Here is an 18969-nt window from a genome sequence, read left to right on the forward strand (position 1 = left end):
CCTGTTGCTGAGTGGCGGGCGTTGTTATACGCAAATTCCGCTAAAGGAAGAAGTGGCAGCCAGTCATCTTGAGTAAACGAGGTATAGCATCTTAAATATTGCTCTAAGGTCTGATTGGTCCTTTCGGTTTGACCGTTAGTTTGAGGGTGGAACGCAGAAGAGAGAGATAATTTGATGTCCAGGGCTTTGCACAGTGCTCTCCAGAATCTGGACGTGAACTGGACCCCTCGGTTCGAGACAATGTCTTCGGGAACCCCATGCAACCTGACTACCTCACGAATGAAGACTCGCGCGGTCTCGGCCGCCGAGGGGGTCTTCTTCAACGGGATGAAGTGGACCATCTTGGACAAGCGGTCCACGACTACCAGGATTGCCGTGTGGTCTCGGGATGGCGGAAGCTCGACTATAAAGTCCAGTGAGATCTTTTGCCAAGGCCGTTCAGGAATAGGTAAGGGTCGCAGCAGACCCCAAACCTTGTTTCTTGAGGGCTTGTTCCTCTGGCAGGTGACACAGGACCTGACATAGCCCTTACAATCTTTAGCCATGTCTGGCCACCAGAATGAGCGTCGGAGAAGTTCCAGGGTCTTTTCTGGGCCAAAGTGCCCCGCCATTGGGTGGTCGTGGCAATGCCCCAAGACCAGGGTTCGAGCTTCTTCCGGCACCACAATTCGATCTTCCCTCCATAGGAGTCCCCCCTTGTTCTGGAGCGGCCCTCCGCCTGGGGTAGAGAAGTTTGTGGATGCCTCCATTAGCCTGGAACGAAGGTCCGACTGAAGGACCAAGAAGTTACCCGAGGACAGGATGGTGTCAGGTACTGGGGTCTCCTTGGCGTCTTCGTACATCCGTGATAACGCATCCGGCTTAGTGTTCTTTGATCCCGGCCGGTACGTAATATGGAAGTTGAATCTTGAAAAGAATAGTGCCCATCTCGCCTGTCTCGGGCGTAGACGCTTGGCAGTTCTCAGATACTCTAAGTTCTTATGGTCAGTAAATATTAAGATGGGGTGCACCGCACCTTCCAGCAGGTACCTCCATTCCTCTAACGCCGTTTTGATCGCTAGTAGCTCACGGTCACCGATATCATAGTTCCTCTCCGCTGGGGTCAGCTTCCGTGAGAAGAACGCTACCGGGTGGAGCAGTTCCTTGGTGCCTTTTCGTTGGGAGAGGATGGAGCCTACCGCATTCTCCGATGCATCTACCTCCAAGATGTAGGGCAGAGCGGCGTCTGGGTGACCCAAAATGGGTGCCGAAGTGAACAGCTTCTTTAAGGCTTCGAAAGCTCCCTGCGCTTCTGGTGTCCATCTGAATCGGGTTCCCAGCTTGGTTAGCTGAGTAATGGGGGAGACCAGACCCGAGAAGTTCTTGATGAACTTCCGGTAAAAATTTGCAAAGCCAATGAATCGCTGGACGCCTTTCCTGTCTGTGGGTTCAGGCCAATCCAGTATTGCAGCGACCTTCTGGGGATCCATCGCGACCCCCGCGGTGGAGATAATCAGGCCCAAGAAGGCAATGCTGGATTGTTCAAAACAACATTTTTCTGCCTTGGCGTACAACCCATGCTGCCGCAACCGCCCCAATACTTTTGCTACATGTATTCTGTGTTCCCCCAGAGACGGGGAAAAAATCAGAATGTCGTCTAAATAAACGATCACAAAGACATCCAGAAAGTCCCTAAAAATATCATTTACAAAATGTTGAAACGTGGCCGGAGCATTACACAACCCGAACGGCATGACCAGATATTCAAAATGACCGAAGCGGGTGCGGAAGGCCGTCTTCCACTCGTCCCCCTCCCTTATGCGAATCAAGTTGTACGCCCCCCTCAGATCCAGCTTGGTAAAAACTACTGCTGACTTTAAACTTTGGAACAGCTCAGGTACTAACGGTAGTGGGTAACGTTTTTTTATCGTGACCCTGTTCAATTCCCTGTAATCGATACATGGCCTTAAGGTTTTGTCCTTCTTTTCAACAAAGAAGATTCCCGCCCCCGCCGGTGAAGTGGAGTGGCGGATGAACCCCTTCTGGAGGCTGTCCTCGATATATTCCTTTAGGGCCCCCAATTCGGGCTCTGAAAGGGGGAAGATTCGCCCAAAAGGAATTTCTGAGCCGGGTAACAGGTCAATGGGGCAGTCATAAGGGCGGTGGGGGGGTAGAGTATCAGCTCCCCGTTTGCTGAACACATCTAGAAACCCATGGTAGGCCACAGGGATTACTTGTTTTAATTCAGCTTCCCCCTCAGAGCACAGGAGGATTTGGGGGGTCCCCGGGCCCGAAGTGCGGCAGTATATCCGACAGTATGGGGAAGGGAACGTGATTACTCCGGTCTCCCAGTCAATCTGGGGGTTATGGGCCCGTAACCATGGGAGCCCCAGAATGACTGGGAAGAGGGGTGAAGCTATAGCATCCAGGCGGACTTGCCGGAGTGTGTACAGAGTAGCTTCAGCAGAAGCTGCCCGCTGCGGGTCATCATAAAGGATGGCCATAGCATCAAAAAAACTGTCAACCGAACCAAGGTGAGGGTCATTTTTTCCCCGTAATCGATGGGCCCAGTCTTGGGGTTCACCCTGCAGGAGGGATATGACGAACCCCACCTTCACGGATTCAGTCACGAAGGTTCGGGGTTGTAGCTCAAAATAGAGGAGGCAGGACTCGCGGAATGATCTGAACCGAGTGCGGTCCCCGTGGAAATGTTCTGGTAAGGGTACTCGGGGGTCGGCCGCCGGGAGTGGAGCGGATGCCCCAGACACCAGCACAGGGGCTGCTACAGCTGGAGGTGTGGGGACCGCGGCCTGTGGGGCAGGAACGGATATAGTGCAGGCCTGGAATTGAGTTTCAATCTGCTGACATCTATCCTGCAGGGCCGATACGGCCTGTGTCAAATTGGATAGGTGCCTGCAGATCTCCTCCAGCGGCGAGGGACCTCCTCTAGACTCAGTCATGGCCTTCTGGTACTGTAAGGGACCGCCCGGCGGTACTACTAGCACTCCACTGAATAGGCGTCCCCAGCGCACGGAGTCTAAGTCCCAGGGTGCTTGTTCACCAGGGCCCCTGATGGTGGGGATGGACTTGGAGCTCCCTGAGACCAGGTCGTGACTACCGGGTGCGTCCGTCAGTGGTAGTAGTATGCGCAAGGGGCTCCCACGGGGAAGAGTCTGATGTGAGGAGGTCAGAAGACCCCACTGCACGGGATGGATGGATGGATGAGCAGGGTCAGACGGGCCGGGTCGGTAACAGAGAGGGCGGCAAGGTACAAGGCAGCGGGCATAGAATGGTCGGGTCACACGCCAGGTCAGCAACAGCAGGTCAAATCCAATAGGGGGCATTCAGGAGAGAGGTCAGGCAAAGCAAGGGTCAGAACAGGCGAAAACAGCAAGGTCAGGTACAATCCGGGTCAATAACTTACAGGGTACAGGTTCACAGGATTCAGAATGCAGGAAAGACCAGAAGGCACTGAATGACAGCTCAGGGTCGTTTAAATATCCCGCCCTGCGCTGCCATTGGTGCCCAGCGGGCGGCCGCGGCTTCTACTGCGCATGCGCGAACTCGAACGCCGCGGCCGGCCCGGAACCAGTGCTCGAGTCCCTGCGCCGGGCGGCATACTGCGCCTGCGCCGGGACCAACGCGGCGGGGATCGAGGGGATCCCTGACAGGCGCATTCCCCTCCCCCTAAAGCACACGCACATCACCCTCATACTCAAAAAACCCTCCACGGACCCCACCAACCTGAATAACCTTAGACCCATCTCCCTGCTGCCATTTACATCCAAGCTCCTTAAGCGCTTAGTCTACAATCGCTTAAGAGCCCACCTCACTGACAACAACCTAATCGATCCACTACAGTCTGGCTTCTGTCCCCTACACTCCACCAAAACCGCCCTACTCAAAATCACTAATGACCTGCTAACCGCCAAAGCTAATGGCCACTACTCAGTCCTCCTACTCCTCAACCTCTCCGCGGCCTTCGACGCAGTTGACCACCCCCTCCTCCTTAATAAACTACACTCACTTGGCATCAGAGACTCCACTCTCTCTTGGCTCTCCTCCTATCTATCCCAACGCTCCTTCAGCGTTACCTATAATGCTACCACCTCCCTCTCTCTCCCCCTCTCTGTTGGGGTCCCCCAAGGCTCTGTCCTTGGGCTCCTTCTCTTCTCCATCTACACCTCCTCCCTCAGCAAACTGATACACTCCCACGGCTTCAACTATCACCTCTACGCCGATGACACGCAAATTTACCTCTCCACCCCTCACCTCACCCCTTCAGTCTCTGCCCGTATCACCCACCTACTGAACGACATATCAGACTGGATGTCGCTCCATTTCCTCAAATTGAACCTTTCCAAAACCGAGCTCCTAATTTTCCCCCCAGCCCGCGCCCCCTTCCCCCCATCCTCTCCATCACGACCAACAACGCCACCATCAGTCCCACCCCGCAAGCCAAAGTCCTAGGTGTCACTCTAGACTCAAACCTGTCCTTCCAACCCCATGTCCAATCGCTGGCAAACTCATGCAGGCTCCACCTCCTCAACATCTCCAAAATACGTTCGTTCCTAACCCCAGACACTACTAAACAACTCGTTCATTCCCTTATTAGCTCACTTCTGGACTGCTGCAACTCCCTTTTCACCGGCCTACCTCATCACAGACTATCCCCGCTTCAGTCTATCCTGAACTCAGCGGCCAGACTCATCCACCTTACCAAATGCTCCGCTTCTGCTGCCCCCCTCTGTCATTCCCTCCACTGGCTCCTGATTGCCCAACGCATTAAATTCAAACTACTAACATTGACATACAAAGCCATTCATAACGCTGCCCCAAACTACCTCACCGACCTGATACCCAAATACCACCCAACCCGTACTCTTCGCTCCTCACAAGACCTCCTACTTTCTAGCTCCCTGGTCTCCTCCTCCCAAGCCCGACTGCAGGACTTCTCCAGGACTTTCCCCATCCTCTGGAACTCACTACCCCAAACCATCAGACTGTCACCTACCCTCCTCACCTTTAGGCGCACCCTGAAAACCCACCTCTTCAGGGAAGCCTACCCCACCCTCACCTTACAGCCGATCTCCTCCACTCCTCCTACCACTCCACCCCCCACAGCCACTTCCTCCTGTACCACTATCCCCTCCCTCCTAGATTGTAAGCTCGAAAGAGCAGGGCCCTCGAACCCCTAATGTATTGTTTTGTTACTGTATTGTCTCATGTTCTGTCCCTCACTATAATGTACAGCGCTGAGCAAACCTTTTGGCGCTATATAAATACTGTATAATAATAATAATAATTTATCAGACTATCGCCTACTCTGCTCACTTTTAGGCGATCTCTGACAACCTATCTCTTCAGCCTATCCTGCCTTCAGCTAATAATGGAATCTTCTATTCCTCCTACCAGTCCATCCCCTACAGTTATTACCTTTTGTACCACCAGCCCCTCCCTCTTAGATTGTAAGCTCCAAGGAGCAGGGCCCTCTTGTATTGAACTGTACTGTTGCTGTATTGTCTCCCGTTATATTGTAAAGCGCTGAGCAAACTGTTGGCGCTATATAAATCCTGTATATTAATAATAATACAATGTAGTAATGACACCCTAAGCCCTGGTGCACACCTGATTCACAAGTGATTTGAAGCGCTTTTCAAGAACTGCCTCAATGCTTAACATGAGGGGTCTTTATGCATTGTGTCATTTGAATATGTTGCTCAAAGCTTGAAAAAGTACATGAGCTTCTTTGGGTGTAGGTACAGGGTTTTGATCTGTATAAACTTTTATGGAAGAACCTGAAAAATGCAAGTAATGCAATTTCCTGCCTCTCCTATTTCTAGTAACTAGCTTTGACTAAAAGAAAAAATGCTCGTACTTGAAAACGTCAGAAAATGCATGCAGAGACATGCATAAAAAAAGCGCTCCAGACATGCTTGGATAACCTCATGCTCAAGTGTAAACCTGGCCTTGCAGTCCAATTTCAAATCACGTCTTAGCCCTGGTTCACTCTGGTGCGACTTCAGGTGCGACATGCGGTTTATAAATCGCACCTGAAATTGCATCTAATGCATTTCTATGGTCTTATTCAGTGCGATTTGAAGTAGAGCGCTTACTACTTTTTTTCTGATTTCATTGTGACTTGCATTGATTTCTGCTAAATGAAGTTGCAAGCCACAGTGAAATCAGAGGTACAAATGTCACTGATCTGCAGGCCTGAAATCGCGGTACTTCAAGTGAAGTAGCGCGTTTTCAAAGTTGCATTCAGTGTGAACCTTAGCACCAAAGTGTTGTGGCATTGGTGTTTACACTAAGCCCCCGGTCACACTGCCGAGATTTCTGGTGCGATTTGGGAATTGAAATCGTACCTGACATAGGATCTAATGAATGTGAATGTGACTGTCTTAACATATGCAATTTGCTGCAGTGCGATTTCAAAAGTAGTTCTTGTATTACTTTTTCTGCAGTTTGTTGCAATTTCACAATAGAAATTGCACTTCAAAACGGAGTTGAAAACGCAAGAAATCGTTGGGTAATCTTCAAAAAATGTGGCAAAGAAAACAAGCATCCAGTGTGACCGGTGGCTAAGGCTTGGTTCAAATTGTGCATTTTGTTTGCAATTTCACTGCGTTTTCTGAAGATTTGTTTGCAACTTGTGAAGATTTCCCAACCATTTCCTGCGTTTTCTGGTGATTTCTTGCAATGTCCATGTCCTGCTACTTGTCAGTGGGGACTTCAGAGGGGATGTGGGGTGGGGCTGTACTAGTCACAGGGAGGAACAATGTGAGGGTCAGGCTTGAACAGGCAGAGACAGTAGGAAAAAACTAGGAAAGGTTTAATTAAAATGATCACAAATCGCACATATTTAGACACACTTGCGTTTTGCAGTGTGATTTCTATTGTAGTCTATGTATGTGAAATCGCAGAAAATTGCAGAACAAGTAACACAAGAACTACTTTTGAAATCGCTCTGAAGCAAATCGCATATGTTAAGACCAGGGGCGGACTGACAACTCATGGGGCCCCCGGACAATAGAGGATCATGGGGCCCCTGTGTCCTTGCTCAAACTCAAAAAAGCCTATGAAAAAGGTACCAGGGGCATCTCATGGGGCCCCCTACTGACCCGGGGCCCTCGGGCAGTGCCCGAGTTTCCAAATGGTCAGTCCGCCACTGGTTAAGACACTCACATTCACATTCATTAGATCCGATTTCAGGTACGATTTCAATTCCCAAATTGCACCTGAAATTGCGGCGGTGCGAACTAGGGCTAATGGGCTTATTTATTAAGTAGTGAATGTAGCTTTCACCAATTAATGTTTAGTGAATATCATATTCAATACTTTATAAATATGCTTCTAATTATTTTAGAATGTACTGCTACTTATTTTTGTCATCCCTTTTTTGGTGGTTCACCAATACCAGGTTTAGGTAAGTGGTTCAGTTAAGGATGAATTCAGGGTTAATTTTTAGGGAGTTCAAGTGTTGGGATGGCTTCACACTTAGGGTGCAATCAGGGGCGGACTGACAACTCATGGGGCCCCCGGGCAATAGGGGATCATGGGGCCCCTATGTCCTTGCCCAAACTCAAAAAAGCCTATAAAAAAAAGGTACCAGGGGCATCTCATGGGGTCCCCTACTGACCCCGGGCCCTCAGGCAGTGCCGAGTTTCCAAATGGTCAGTTCGCCCCCTGGTTCAATGCACCATGCATGTATTAGTGTGCTTCAGTGCTATTCGAAATGAATGTGCTAAATGGATGAACCTGCATTGCAGTGTACCTAAATTATTATTATTATTATTATACAGTATTTATATAGCGCCAAAGGGTATGCTCAGCGCTGTACAGTAGCAGGGGGGACAGAACATGAGACAAGACAGTAACAATACAATACACGAGGGGTTCAAGGGCCCTGCTCTTTCGAGCTTACAATCTAAATGCATGGTATTGTACTAAAATGTTGCCAGTATATTTTTTATTTCATTGTGGTGCATAGTGTAGTCTTAGAAGAACTAGTAGATTCAGATTGACTTCATATAAGTGATTAGGAAAACAAAGCATAACTTCAGCTAACACTTTTCTAAGCAGGTACAGAAACAGTTTTCTTTCCTTTTGGGGGAAATTTGTTTACATAAATCAACAAAAGCTGACCATTGTAAGCACCCCTGTCAGTGTTAAATGATTTGTCTCAACCCTCTAACTTTTTCTGCACAGTTTGGTCTGTTAAAGAAAGTTGAAAAATAACAGCAGGTGGAAACAACTATTTTTTTCCTTCAGGGAAGTTCATAGCCGCCTTGACTAATAAATGAAAAATTGGCTACCATACTCTCAGACTTCCACGAGAGATTCCTTAAAATTTGGACTCCGTGGATTAAATATACTCACCTGGAAATCTCAGCGAATAGCTTTACTTCACTATAACCCAATGATACCTCACTAACTGACTTGAAGTGTTGCAAACATCTACCTCCTACTTACTTATTTTATTTTCTCCCCCCCCCACACTTTTTTTTTACTTCAGTTTTTGTCTCTTCTGCAGGGATGCTGTCTGAACTACATGATGCTTTCACATCTCCTGTGCAAGGGCATTCGCAGTGCAGTTGGTGATGGAATATTCACAGAGTTTGTCCTCCATACTGTAATGTAAAGAAGCACTGTGATATAAAGGAGCACTGTATTGATTACAATAAACTACTGCACTATGGAAAGTTTTTTGTATCACTATATATCGGGGAGTGGAGATAAGTGAGAAGATATCCGGGAAGGAGGAGATTGCCAAGTGGAGATACCACTGAGGTGGAAATTGCTGTTTGGCCCTGTGTGGGTCTAGGAGGGGAGGTGAGCAGGCATTGCTGCCATTTGGAGGATACCGTATACACTAGAAGTGGATCACGTTTATCAGCAGCACATATAGTTGCACTTGCATGGACTGTTTTGCACTAGTGATTGTCTGTTTTATTAATAAATAGAGCAATCTTTTTTAAGTGTGATGCACGGATTGGTTTTGCACTTAGGATTATTTTATTGTACTTTGAAGAAAAGCATTTATACTTATATCTTTTATTATGGTGTTCACTTGCTTTTAGTATTTTTTCACATGGATATATAAGAAGATTAATTATTATATTGAGTGTGATAATCACTTATTTGTGGTTTGTTTATCATTTTGTGTTTGTAATATATGCACTTTTAGTTCTTGTTGAACATATATATTTTATAAGAATATCACTGTGTATGTTTTTTCACAATAGAGGTTTGTGTTAATTTCAAAAACTTGATTTTTACTCCCCCTGCTGGGAGGAAATGTTATTGCACATGATGCTGATATGATTTAGAGTTTTTTGTCGCACTTATAATACATTTTTAGTATAATTTTGCATAGGATTTAAGCGCTTCACTATTTAATTTTAATTGTGATTACACTCGGTGGTTAAAGAGTTGAGTGACAGCAGCTAAAATAATAAGGTTTTACGTCCATTAAGCGCAGAAAGATTTTTCTTTAATTCTGAGCATACTGTATTGATTACAGTGCCCCTTTACAGCACAGTCCCCTTTATATCATAGTGCCCCTTTACATTACAGTGTCCCTAGAGATCCTGCCTGTCGCTGCCTGGAGCTGTGACTGCTGCTCCTCCTGTCAGCCCTGCTTTGGGCATAGCCGCATAGCTGGAGGAGAGTGGCGACCGTGGTCTGAGTTCGCTCTCACCAGACTGCGGTCACTGCTTACCTCCTGTTTTGCGGCCCGGTCATTAACAGACCACTATCCTTAAGCCCGGTGGCCCTGGCCCACCGGGAAAGTGCCCGGTATGCCCTGTGGCCAGTCCGGGCCTGGTGTCAGCTGCGGGACTATCATTGAACAACTTGTCTATGCATTGATTAACTATCCGACATGAAATATGTGTCCTATCTCTGTATTTGCATATGTTACTCAAACCATTACCTGCTTTAACTATATTTCATACATTTTAAACCGCTGTTGACTAATGTTCTAGTTGAAATTCTGTTTTTGTCTTTGATAGCGGTCAAGTTTGTATTCTGTACTTGAAATACTAAAAAAAACTATAAAAATTTATTGAAAAGAAAAATAACAGAAGGATTAACAGGTAAAGAAACTAAATTATGGAGGGAAACAGTAAAACAGACTGCTTCATTATTATTGATTAGTGATGGACTGCATCTTATATGTCAATTTTGATTTTATATTTTAGTACCATTTTTAGTCAGCTTTATGAAAATCTCAAAGACCTGACTTCACATCCCAGTTATAGAAAATATTACAAAATAAATAGTTTACCCAGGTCTTGATTGTGCGCTTTTTCCTGTCCTTCAAGATACAATAGACTGTATCCACTCCATAATTTGGCCATGCCAGTAGGACACATTGGCTCTTGATCAGTCTGGCTGTGTTTCACTAAAAGATAGCCAATGTTCACATTTCTTCCTGGCATCCCTGGCAGACCAGCACTACCAGGTACTCCAGAAGTTCCTACAAAACACAAGAGAAAATGACAACTTGTTTTTCAGTGTGTACACAGATGTATGTCAGTATAAAGTGTGCATAGGGATCAGACTTGTACATAGGCACCATCGCAACTATATCTGTGCTAAAGCAAAAAAAAAACAAAAACGACAATTTCATGATTTCACAACTGCCATGGCCCCACTTTGCTCCAGTGCTAAACAGTCATATGCTAATCTCAGTCATAGATGAAACCACAAAGACAATTTGCTGGCAGGCAAACATGACTTCTTATCCACTGATCATCTAACTGACAGTCAATCAGCATTAGTCTGCCATTGTCTTTCTCTTACAGTCTTTGCATGGGGTATGTACAAAGAGGTAACCCTTTAAAGTTCAATGAAATTGAGTGGGTTCTCTATTTTGTTCTATGTATTCATTATTTTATAAAAAGGATTGTAGATATAGTTTTAAACTGACCTGAATACTGATCAGCATCATTGTATTTACCTTCCAATCAAGTGATCTAGTGCAAAGTACAAAGCTACTTTTATATATGATATATATTTAATATAAGTTTGGGCACAGAGGTTCCCTTTTGTGATGCAACCTAATGACAAATTTATATAAATTATACATTTTTTTCTTTATTGGCACTCAGTCCAGCAAGTTATTGGATATCAGTCAAAGATGGTGTACATACCTCTAGCTCCATCAGGTCCTCTTTGTCCCATTGATCCTTGGTCTCCTCTCACACCAGGGGCAGCAAACCTTCCAGGTATTCCAGGTACTCCTTGCTTACCCTGAGGACCCACAGCACCTGTAAAATAAATATACTTTTTAAAGATTTCAGCACTCTATACTTTATTGCCTGCTCCTAGAATTATACATATTTAAAAATACTCTATCTTGAACATGAAACCTTAACAAAGCATGTATGAACTGCAGCTCAAAAAAGATTTTCCTCCAAGTTCAATATATTTCTATAGCTCCAAGTCCTACCTGGTATAGATATTATCAGATTTTTTCATAGGTATTACATTTATTGAAGCTTACATATTTTAACATTTCATTCTACACTGCATTTTGAGGAATATTTTGTTAATCAAAATCAGATTCTCGCTTTTATGTCTACAGGAGCAGAATATTACTAGTTGGTAAATGCAGCACAGATAGTTTTGTCATACACATGTATAGCAATACCCCCTTAGGAGTTGCTTTGTTATTTTCGGGCTTCCTGATGTTCTGGATCCTGTCTCTAACAGCTCAGCCCCTGCTGACACCACAAGATTCCTTTGACTTTGAGTAAATTAACACCAGAAAGTAAACTCAAACACAGATTAGAATAAACTGATATGAGGTTTATATTAAACTTCAATGAAAACTTTGTTGAACAATGCAAACTGGTATTGATACTTAGAGTAGCAACAATTACTCTTAGCAACTCTAAGCAAATAAGTAACACATTTAGCAGAAGTTCTATCAATATTAACAGGCTTGCTTTTAGAAATGAACCCAATGCCTCCGATCTGAGGTGGTAGCAACCCCAGTGAGCAATAAGAACTAACAACAAGGAGACTAGCTCACTTTGGGTCCTCAGAGTCTGACAGCAAGGTTTAAATCTGAGGTAGAAGACCAGGGTAGTCAATGTCCTTTAAGTGCAGTGAGGACACTTTTGCGCGCTCACTGAGGCCCAGTTGGTACGCAGATAGACGAGACTGTCGGTGATGTAGGTGATAGTTCCTGACAGGATTGATACAAAGGGGAAGTAGAAGAAAGGCCAAAGACTTTCTCTTTAAATGGCACTTGATGTCAAGGTCCTACCTTTCCTCAGAGCTTGCTGCTCCATGTGCTGGCATCCATCTTAGATTTCTGCAAAGCAAGGTGGGAGCCTTTATGCTTTCAGGCCTCTGCGGCTCCTCCTCCAGGAGGGTGTGGCTGATCACATTTAAGCCTGCTGTCTGCAGCTGCTCTTTGCATTCGTGTCCTGTATGTTACATTGCAGCAAGCTCTCGTTCAGCTCTCGTTGCTCTCCTGGTAACCGACCCGGCTTTGACAAGACATTTCTCTACCTTATCCCATTACCTGACCTCCCGTTGCTGAACCCGGCCCGTGACCTGAGTATTCTTGCCTACCGTCTTGTACTGTCTGTTCTGCTGTTATCGACCCGGCCTGTCCGACTACGCTATACGTCTTCCCATCTGACTCCCACTAGCTATACGCCATTGGCGGCAGCCGTTACCACAGCTGGGGTTACTCGGGGGTCGCAACCTGGTCTCAGGCTGCGTCAAGTCCATCCACACCATCAAGGGCCCTGGTGAAAGGCAGCTTGGGGCTTAGACTCTGCGCCCTGAGGGACTCCGGTCTGTGGGTGGTGGCTGTCGTCAGTCGGTGCGTGACTTACCATAAGGCCTGCCTGTTCATTCCCCCGCTCCGGCCCTGACACTTGACTTGCGTGATGTCTCCTTTAATGTGTTGGGAAAAGAGCAGCTTTTAAGCAAATAAAATGTAAAACTGGCAAATGGGCTTGTTGGCAAGGGAAACTCCACTCTGGGATGCAGTGACCTATGGTAATGGCAGCAGAAGTTCCTTTAGAAGGATAGGCCAATGGTTCAGGCTGGCTTCCAGCAGGTCCTGGAGGTCTCTGTCAGCGGATGGGGGCCCCACAGGTTCTCCGGCCTCATGTGCAGCATTCCGTCCGGTCACTGTGCTCTGGGTCATCTGTTGGCAGACTGTCTCTCTGAACAAGGTGGAAAGGTCAGCAGTCAGCGTCTCCTCCTTGCTTCCCTTCTCTCCGACTCTGTGACCTGGTCTGGTTCTCCGGCGGTCGTTACAACTCTCTCTACTTCCTCTCTCCAGCTCACTCCCCTCTCAATTACTGTCCAGTCTCCTGGGCTTCTGTATATATCTGCCTCGGCCCACGCGCCAGCACTTCTGGGAAAAGTAATCCTCTAATACATGGCTCCCCTGCTAAATCCTGCGATTCAGCATACAAGGTCCATGGGGCTGCTCTGCACAATGTGAGTGCCACTGAATTTGCAGGACACTGCCATCTTGTGTTGGTTTTAACATCCTGCAGCTGACACTACAGCAAGGGTATTATACATGTAAAAGATGCCAACTGTTGAAACATACTACTGACATTGCCTCACACATTTTTGCACATGCATGACATCTAATGCTCTTGAAACAGCCATACCTTTATCGCCTACAAGACCAAGAGGTCCCATGTCACCTTGGATGCCTTGTGGACCAACAATTCCCAACACACCAAGAGGCCCTTGGTCCACTTTCAAGTTCAAGGGTTCAGGTGATAATCCTGGGGATCCAGGGGCACCCTGTAGACCTTTTAAAAGGAAAAAAAAAATATTTTTCTATTATGGTTAGAACAAAAAATACAGTTGTTAAAAAAAATGTTCTATTTAGTGAACTAGTAAGTAAATATGAAATATTGAATAATAATATTTTGCACTCTCTTTTATAATCTGTAGTTTAACCTCTGGGGATCACATTTTTCTCCTTACCTCCCGATTAAACAGCTCAGTAACTTATTAGTAACTGGTATTTACAAACAAGTAAAACGGTCAGAGCAGTAATCCATACTCCCACTAAAGGACTCTGTCCAACATTTCAATGAGAGAAAGGAAAGGAGACAATTGCTGCTGGGTTCTCTCTTTAGAAAATCCACAGTGCTCTGGGAATCCTTTTCCATGTATGCCAATGTTTATTTGTAAAACAAAGACTGTATAAATATTCATGGGTCAGCCATAACTTCATGGTCACCCACCTAATATTGAGTAGGTCCCCCATTTGCCACCAAAGCAGCCCTGACCAGTCAAGCATTGATGCCACTAGACCTCTGTGGTATCTGGCACAAAGCCAATAAGTAGCAGATACTTTAAGTTCTTGAACTTGCAAGGAGGGCCTCCATAAATTGGACTTGTTTTTTCAGCACATACCACGGATGCTCGATTGGATTGAGATCTGGAGAATTTGGAGGTCACATCAATACCTCCAACTGGGGTTGCACCGATACTGATACCGGAATTGGTGCCAGTACTAAGCATTTACATGAGTACTTGTACCCGTGCAAATGCTCCAATACCTAAGACCGATACCCTTGCAGTGCAATTTGAGCTCATTCAAAATGAATGGGCTCAAATTGCAGTGCAAAGAATCACATGAGGTTTGAACAGGAATGTGGTGCGATTCCTGTCTGAATCACATACAGTTTCCAGCACCACTCCTGTGTGAACCCAAGCTTGTCATAGTGACTTCAGCCTGGGTTCACACAGGAGCAGTAAGGGAAACTGCATGCGATTCAGACAGGAATCACACCACATTCCTTTTTAAATAGCATGTAACTCGTTTGGACACAATGCACAGTATATGATTGTATAATTTGATTTTTGGATTTATTTGAGTTTTTGTATACAAAAAGGATGTTTTGGTGTAAGAATTATATTGACAGAATTTCTGTGCTTATAGTCTATAAATACACTGAAATATTATTTTAGATAGCGCAGAGCTTTTTTTGTATTTGCATCAGTGCTGCACATAAGGAGACTGCGCAAGCATTGAAAAGAGTTGAAAATGGATGTCTGCATCACAGGCTTGGGGCTGGATGGTTCCAGAACTGCAGTTTTCCAAAAAGTAAATGGAAGTACAAAACGAGGAGTTCTCCAGAAGGCTGAAAAAAAAAAATAAACCCTAGGCTTCCTCCCTCGCCATTATTTACTTTAATGCTATGTTTTTCTATTTAAAGTGGTTGTAAACCTCAGAAATTAAATATGAACAAAGTGTATTCCTCTATAGTGTGTGTGTCTCAATTAAGAGCATTAAGTGTCATTTCTGTCTACTGCTTTGTTCCTCTGCTATCAGCATGAATCACTTCTGACAAGTTTTCCTGATATCAAGAGAATACAAGGTGACAGGGGAGGGACCACCAGCACACACCCTGTGATTGAGAGCCTCAGCTCTGCTCCTGTGAGCTGGGTGGAGGAGGAGGAAGAGGGGGGGGGGTTCCTTCCATCCAATCAGCTCTCAGAGCTCTCCTCACTAAGATCTGCGGAGTGTAACTTGAGCACTCCGCCCCATGCTTTCTGGAAGTTCAGACAAGCTGTATAAATTCTGGACTTGAAAAGATGAAGAGAAGAGAAGCTTCTTCCCTGTGTATCATTTGAGGCTAGTTCTTCACTGCATATATGTAAGGGTGTACAACCACTTTAGCTGTATACCTTTAAACATTTAAGGGCTGGTCATTAAACCTGGAGAAAGGAAAATAAGCTGAAACGATTATAATTATTATTATTATTATAATACAGGATTTATATAGGGCCAACAGTTTGCGCAGCGCTTTACAATATAAAGGGAGACAGTACAATTACAATACATTTCAGTACAGAAGGAATAGGAGGGCCCTGCTCGTGGAGCTTACAATCTAAAGGAAGGAGGAGGTGGTACAAAAGGTGATAGCTGCAGTGGATGATCTGATGGAGGTGGCTCAAGTACAGTTCTTAGGTGGAGGTGGGGTAGGCTTCCCTGAATAAGTGAGTTTTCAAAGATCGCCTAAAGGCAGACAGGGTGGGGTCTGACCGGACATACTGCGGTAGGGAGTTCCATAGAATGGGAGAGGCTCTAGAAAAGTCCTGGAAGCAAGCGTTGGAGGAGGTGACGTGGGAGCTAGTGAGTAAGATGTCTTGGGAGGAGTGGAGCGGGAGATTTGGACGATATCTGCGAATGAGGTTGGTGATTAGCAGTGTTACGGATGGCTTTGTAAGCTGTGGTTAGTATTTTGAATTTTATATGTTGGGTTAATGGAAGCCAATTAAGGGATTGGCAGAGAGGGGCAGCAGTTGCTGATCAGTTGGTAAGGTGTATGAGTCTAGCAGCAGCATTCATAATAGACTGAAGGGGGGATAGCCTGTGTAACGGTAGACCAGTGAGGAGGGAGTTGCAGTAATCAAGGCAGGATATAACCAAAGTGTGGATAAATTGTTTTGTGGGGTAATTGGTCAGAAAGGGGAGGATTTTGGAAATGTTGTGGAAGTTGAGGCGGCAGGACTTAGCCAGTGATTGGATGTGAAACTAAAGTATAATATTCATTTTTTTAAGGTTGCCATAGAATTCGAGAAACAATGTTTGGGGATGTAGGTTCATACAGTGGTGCATTTGTTGTGGTAAGTTTCTAATACCTGGTACAAAAACATCCTCTTGTTGTCATAGAAAGTATGACTACAAATACATTCCCAGCACAGATTGGGTAAAAGTGTTTTGGTACTGACCTGCAGCCCCTCTGTCACCTTTTGGTCCTTTAGGCCCTTTGTCTCCTGGAAATCCAGGTAATCCAAAGCCTCCATCAAAGCCCTGTTGACCTTTCTCACCTTTCAATATGAAAAAAAAAACAGTGTTATGCAGGGCAGCATTACAAAAAAAGATTAATTAAAGCAGGATATTGATAGTACACATTACCTTTTAGTCCAAAATAACCAGAAATACCAATAGAGCCTTGGGCCCCTCTGTCACCAGGAACTCCTCTCTCTCCAACAATTCCTAGTATTCCAAAAGGTCCTGACTCTCCTTTCACACCTGGTCGAGAGGACACACCTGGTCTTCCTTGTGGTCCTGGATACCCTGAAAACAAACCCAAGAAACATGTATTAAATACTGATTGCTCTGACTATGCTTTTCAGGTTCTCACAGAAAGCCTTCGAATAGTATAGTTGGTCATATGTAGACAGATATCTGTCATGACAAAGATTTTCCTATTCTTATAGAGAAGTTATAATGTGTGATGTCACCATGACTTTCATTTTCTTCTATATGTGAACTACAGTATATACAGATTTCCATTTTTTTTCAGCTAAAGTGTGGTGTCTAGCTTCTGCAATGTTTCCACATTTGGTATGCGTGTTTTAAATCGTATTATAATCTAGATCACCTACTGTAATTACTACTGTTTTAGATAATTATATAGCCCAATATTGTCAGATTCATGGTTACATTCTATCAAAAAGTCACTACTATTTTGCAAGTTAGCCTTACTGGTGGACCATCTGACCACTGATTCAGGGTTCTGCAGCATGTGACATGCCTGTGGATATTGGGCTCTCTGACTGGACTAAACTGATGCTGAATTACTTTTGTATCCAGTTGTAGGCAGGGGCCACTTTGTTGCCCCTTGAGTGTTTTTCTCTTTTAACATCCTTCCAGGAAGCTTGGGTAGAGCTTAGCACAGGGAAGTAGTTGGCTGATGGGAAGAGAGAAGCCATGGGAGAGAGCATGACATAGAGGACTAAAACTTTATTCTTTCTCACCCCCTGGAAGGACATCCCTGAAGCTGGGCACATGAAGGTACACTGTCACACTATTTGGAACTATTGATTGCTTAAAGGATAAGTTCACCTTTATAAAATAAATAAATAAATAAATAAATGCACATCTTTTTACAGGTAAAAAATGTGCATTTATTATTATTTTTTTTTAGCTAGGAGCCTGCAAAGCATTGCACACACAATCAGCAGATCAGTAAATAACGGGTGCAATCTCAGGCTCCTGAAGACTGTCAGTGTAGCTGTCTACCCATACTTCATACCAGCAGGCAGTTACTGAATGACAGGAAGCCTCAATGAACTACTTAGAGTGCTCATGATCTCCCTGGTAGTTCATTGAGAACTACAAGCCGACGGCAGCAAATGTAGTTCTCTATTCACAGAACTCTGCGGTACAGGGCTCACTGTCATTGTCACTGACTCATTGGGGATCGGGAGGTGCGGGTGCTGCTGCAACAGTAACATGTTACGTATTACACCCTGAACATGGGTGTAACATGTAACGTGTTACAAAAGGTGAACTTATCCTTAAAATTGAAGACGTAGTTGATGGATGATGGGAGAAATGCTGATTTACTGGAATTATTACTGCTACAATAAAATTGCGTTGGACTGAGCTTCTGGCTGTTTCAGGTGTCTGAAGTGGATACTCAGTAACCTGAGATATCACACCCCTAAGTACAGGCTAGACAGTGCAACTTTTGTATCACACATTTGAAGAAGAATCCCGGTGATCCCAACTAATCGCAAACCTGGTCTAGCTATGGTGATGATACATACACAGGGAGAAGTGTTATCCTGGAACCATGGAAAATCTTCAGGCCTGAAGTAAGTGGTGACCCCAAAGAACATATTGTTATCAGGAGTGACCAGGGGTGTAGTGAGTAAGCACTATAGGAGAGCTCCTTGTCTGAGACACAACATGCGTGCAGATAGCAGACACGGAATTCTGCCAGTGCTCTGGACTGTACTCGTGGCCAGTGAGTGGGCCCGAGTGAGCCCTGTGTACTAGGAGGGTCCCAGTGGAGCATGTTCGCAGGTGTCTCTGGTGCAAACTGGTGAACAGGTGTGTAATCACTAGAAGCATGTCAAAAGGTTTAAAGTAGAACTATAGGCATTTTTTTTCTTTATGGATGGGGTAAACAAGGGTCATAATTTTTGCCATCTGTGTCCCATTGCGGAGATTTCTCTTCACTTCCTGTC

General features: G+C 45.2%; 1 protein-coding gene across 1 annotated transcript in view; it reads right to left on the reverse strand.

The window, feature by feature from the left end:
* Nucleotides 1-18969, reverse strand: part of COL4A2 (collagen type IV alpha 2 chain) — a 288895-nt gene that overhangs the window by 19598 nt on the left and 250328 nt on the right. Inside the window, exons 43-47 of the mRNA XM_089693591.1 lie at nt 16907-17068; nt 16720-16818; nt 13635-13781; nt 11139-11255; nt 10271-10462 (exon numbers count right to left, since the gene is read on the reverse strand). Of these exons, the coding sequence (XP_089549717.1) occupies nt 10271-10462; nt 11139-11255; nt 13635-13781; nt 16720-16818; nt 16907-17068 (717 nt within the window). The remainder of the gene's footprint in view (nt 1-10270; nt 10463-11138; nt 11256-13634; nt 13782-16719; nt 16819-16906; nt 17069-18969) is intronic.

This window comes from Staurois parvus, unplaced genomic scaffold (genome assembly GCF_062004578.1).
Source record: "Staurois parvus isolate SC_StPar_1 unplaced genomic scaffold, SC_StPar_1.0 ptg000634l, whole genome shotgun sequence".
Classification (NCBI taxonomy): Eukaryota; Metazoa; Chordata; class Amphibia; order Anura; family Ranidae; genus Staurois; species Staurois parvus.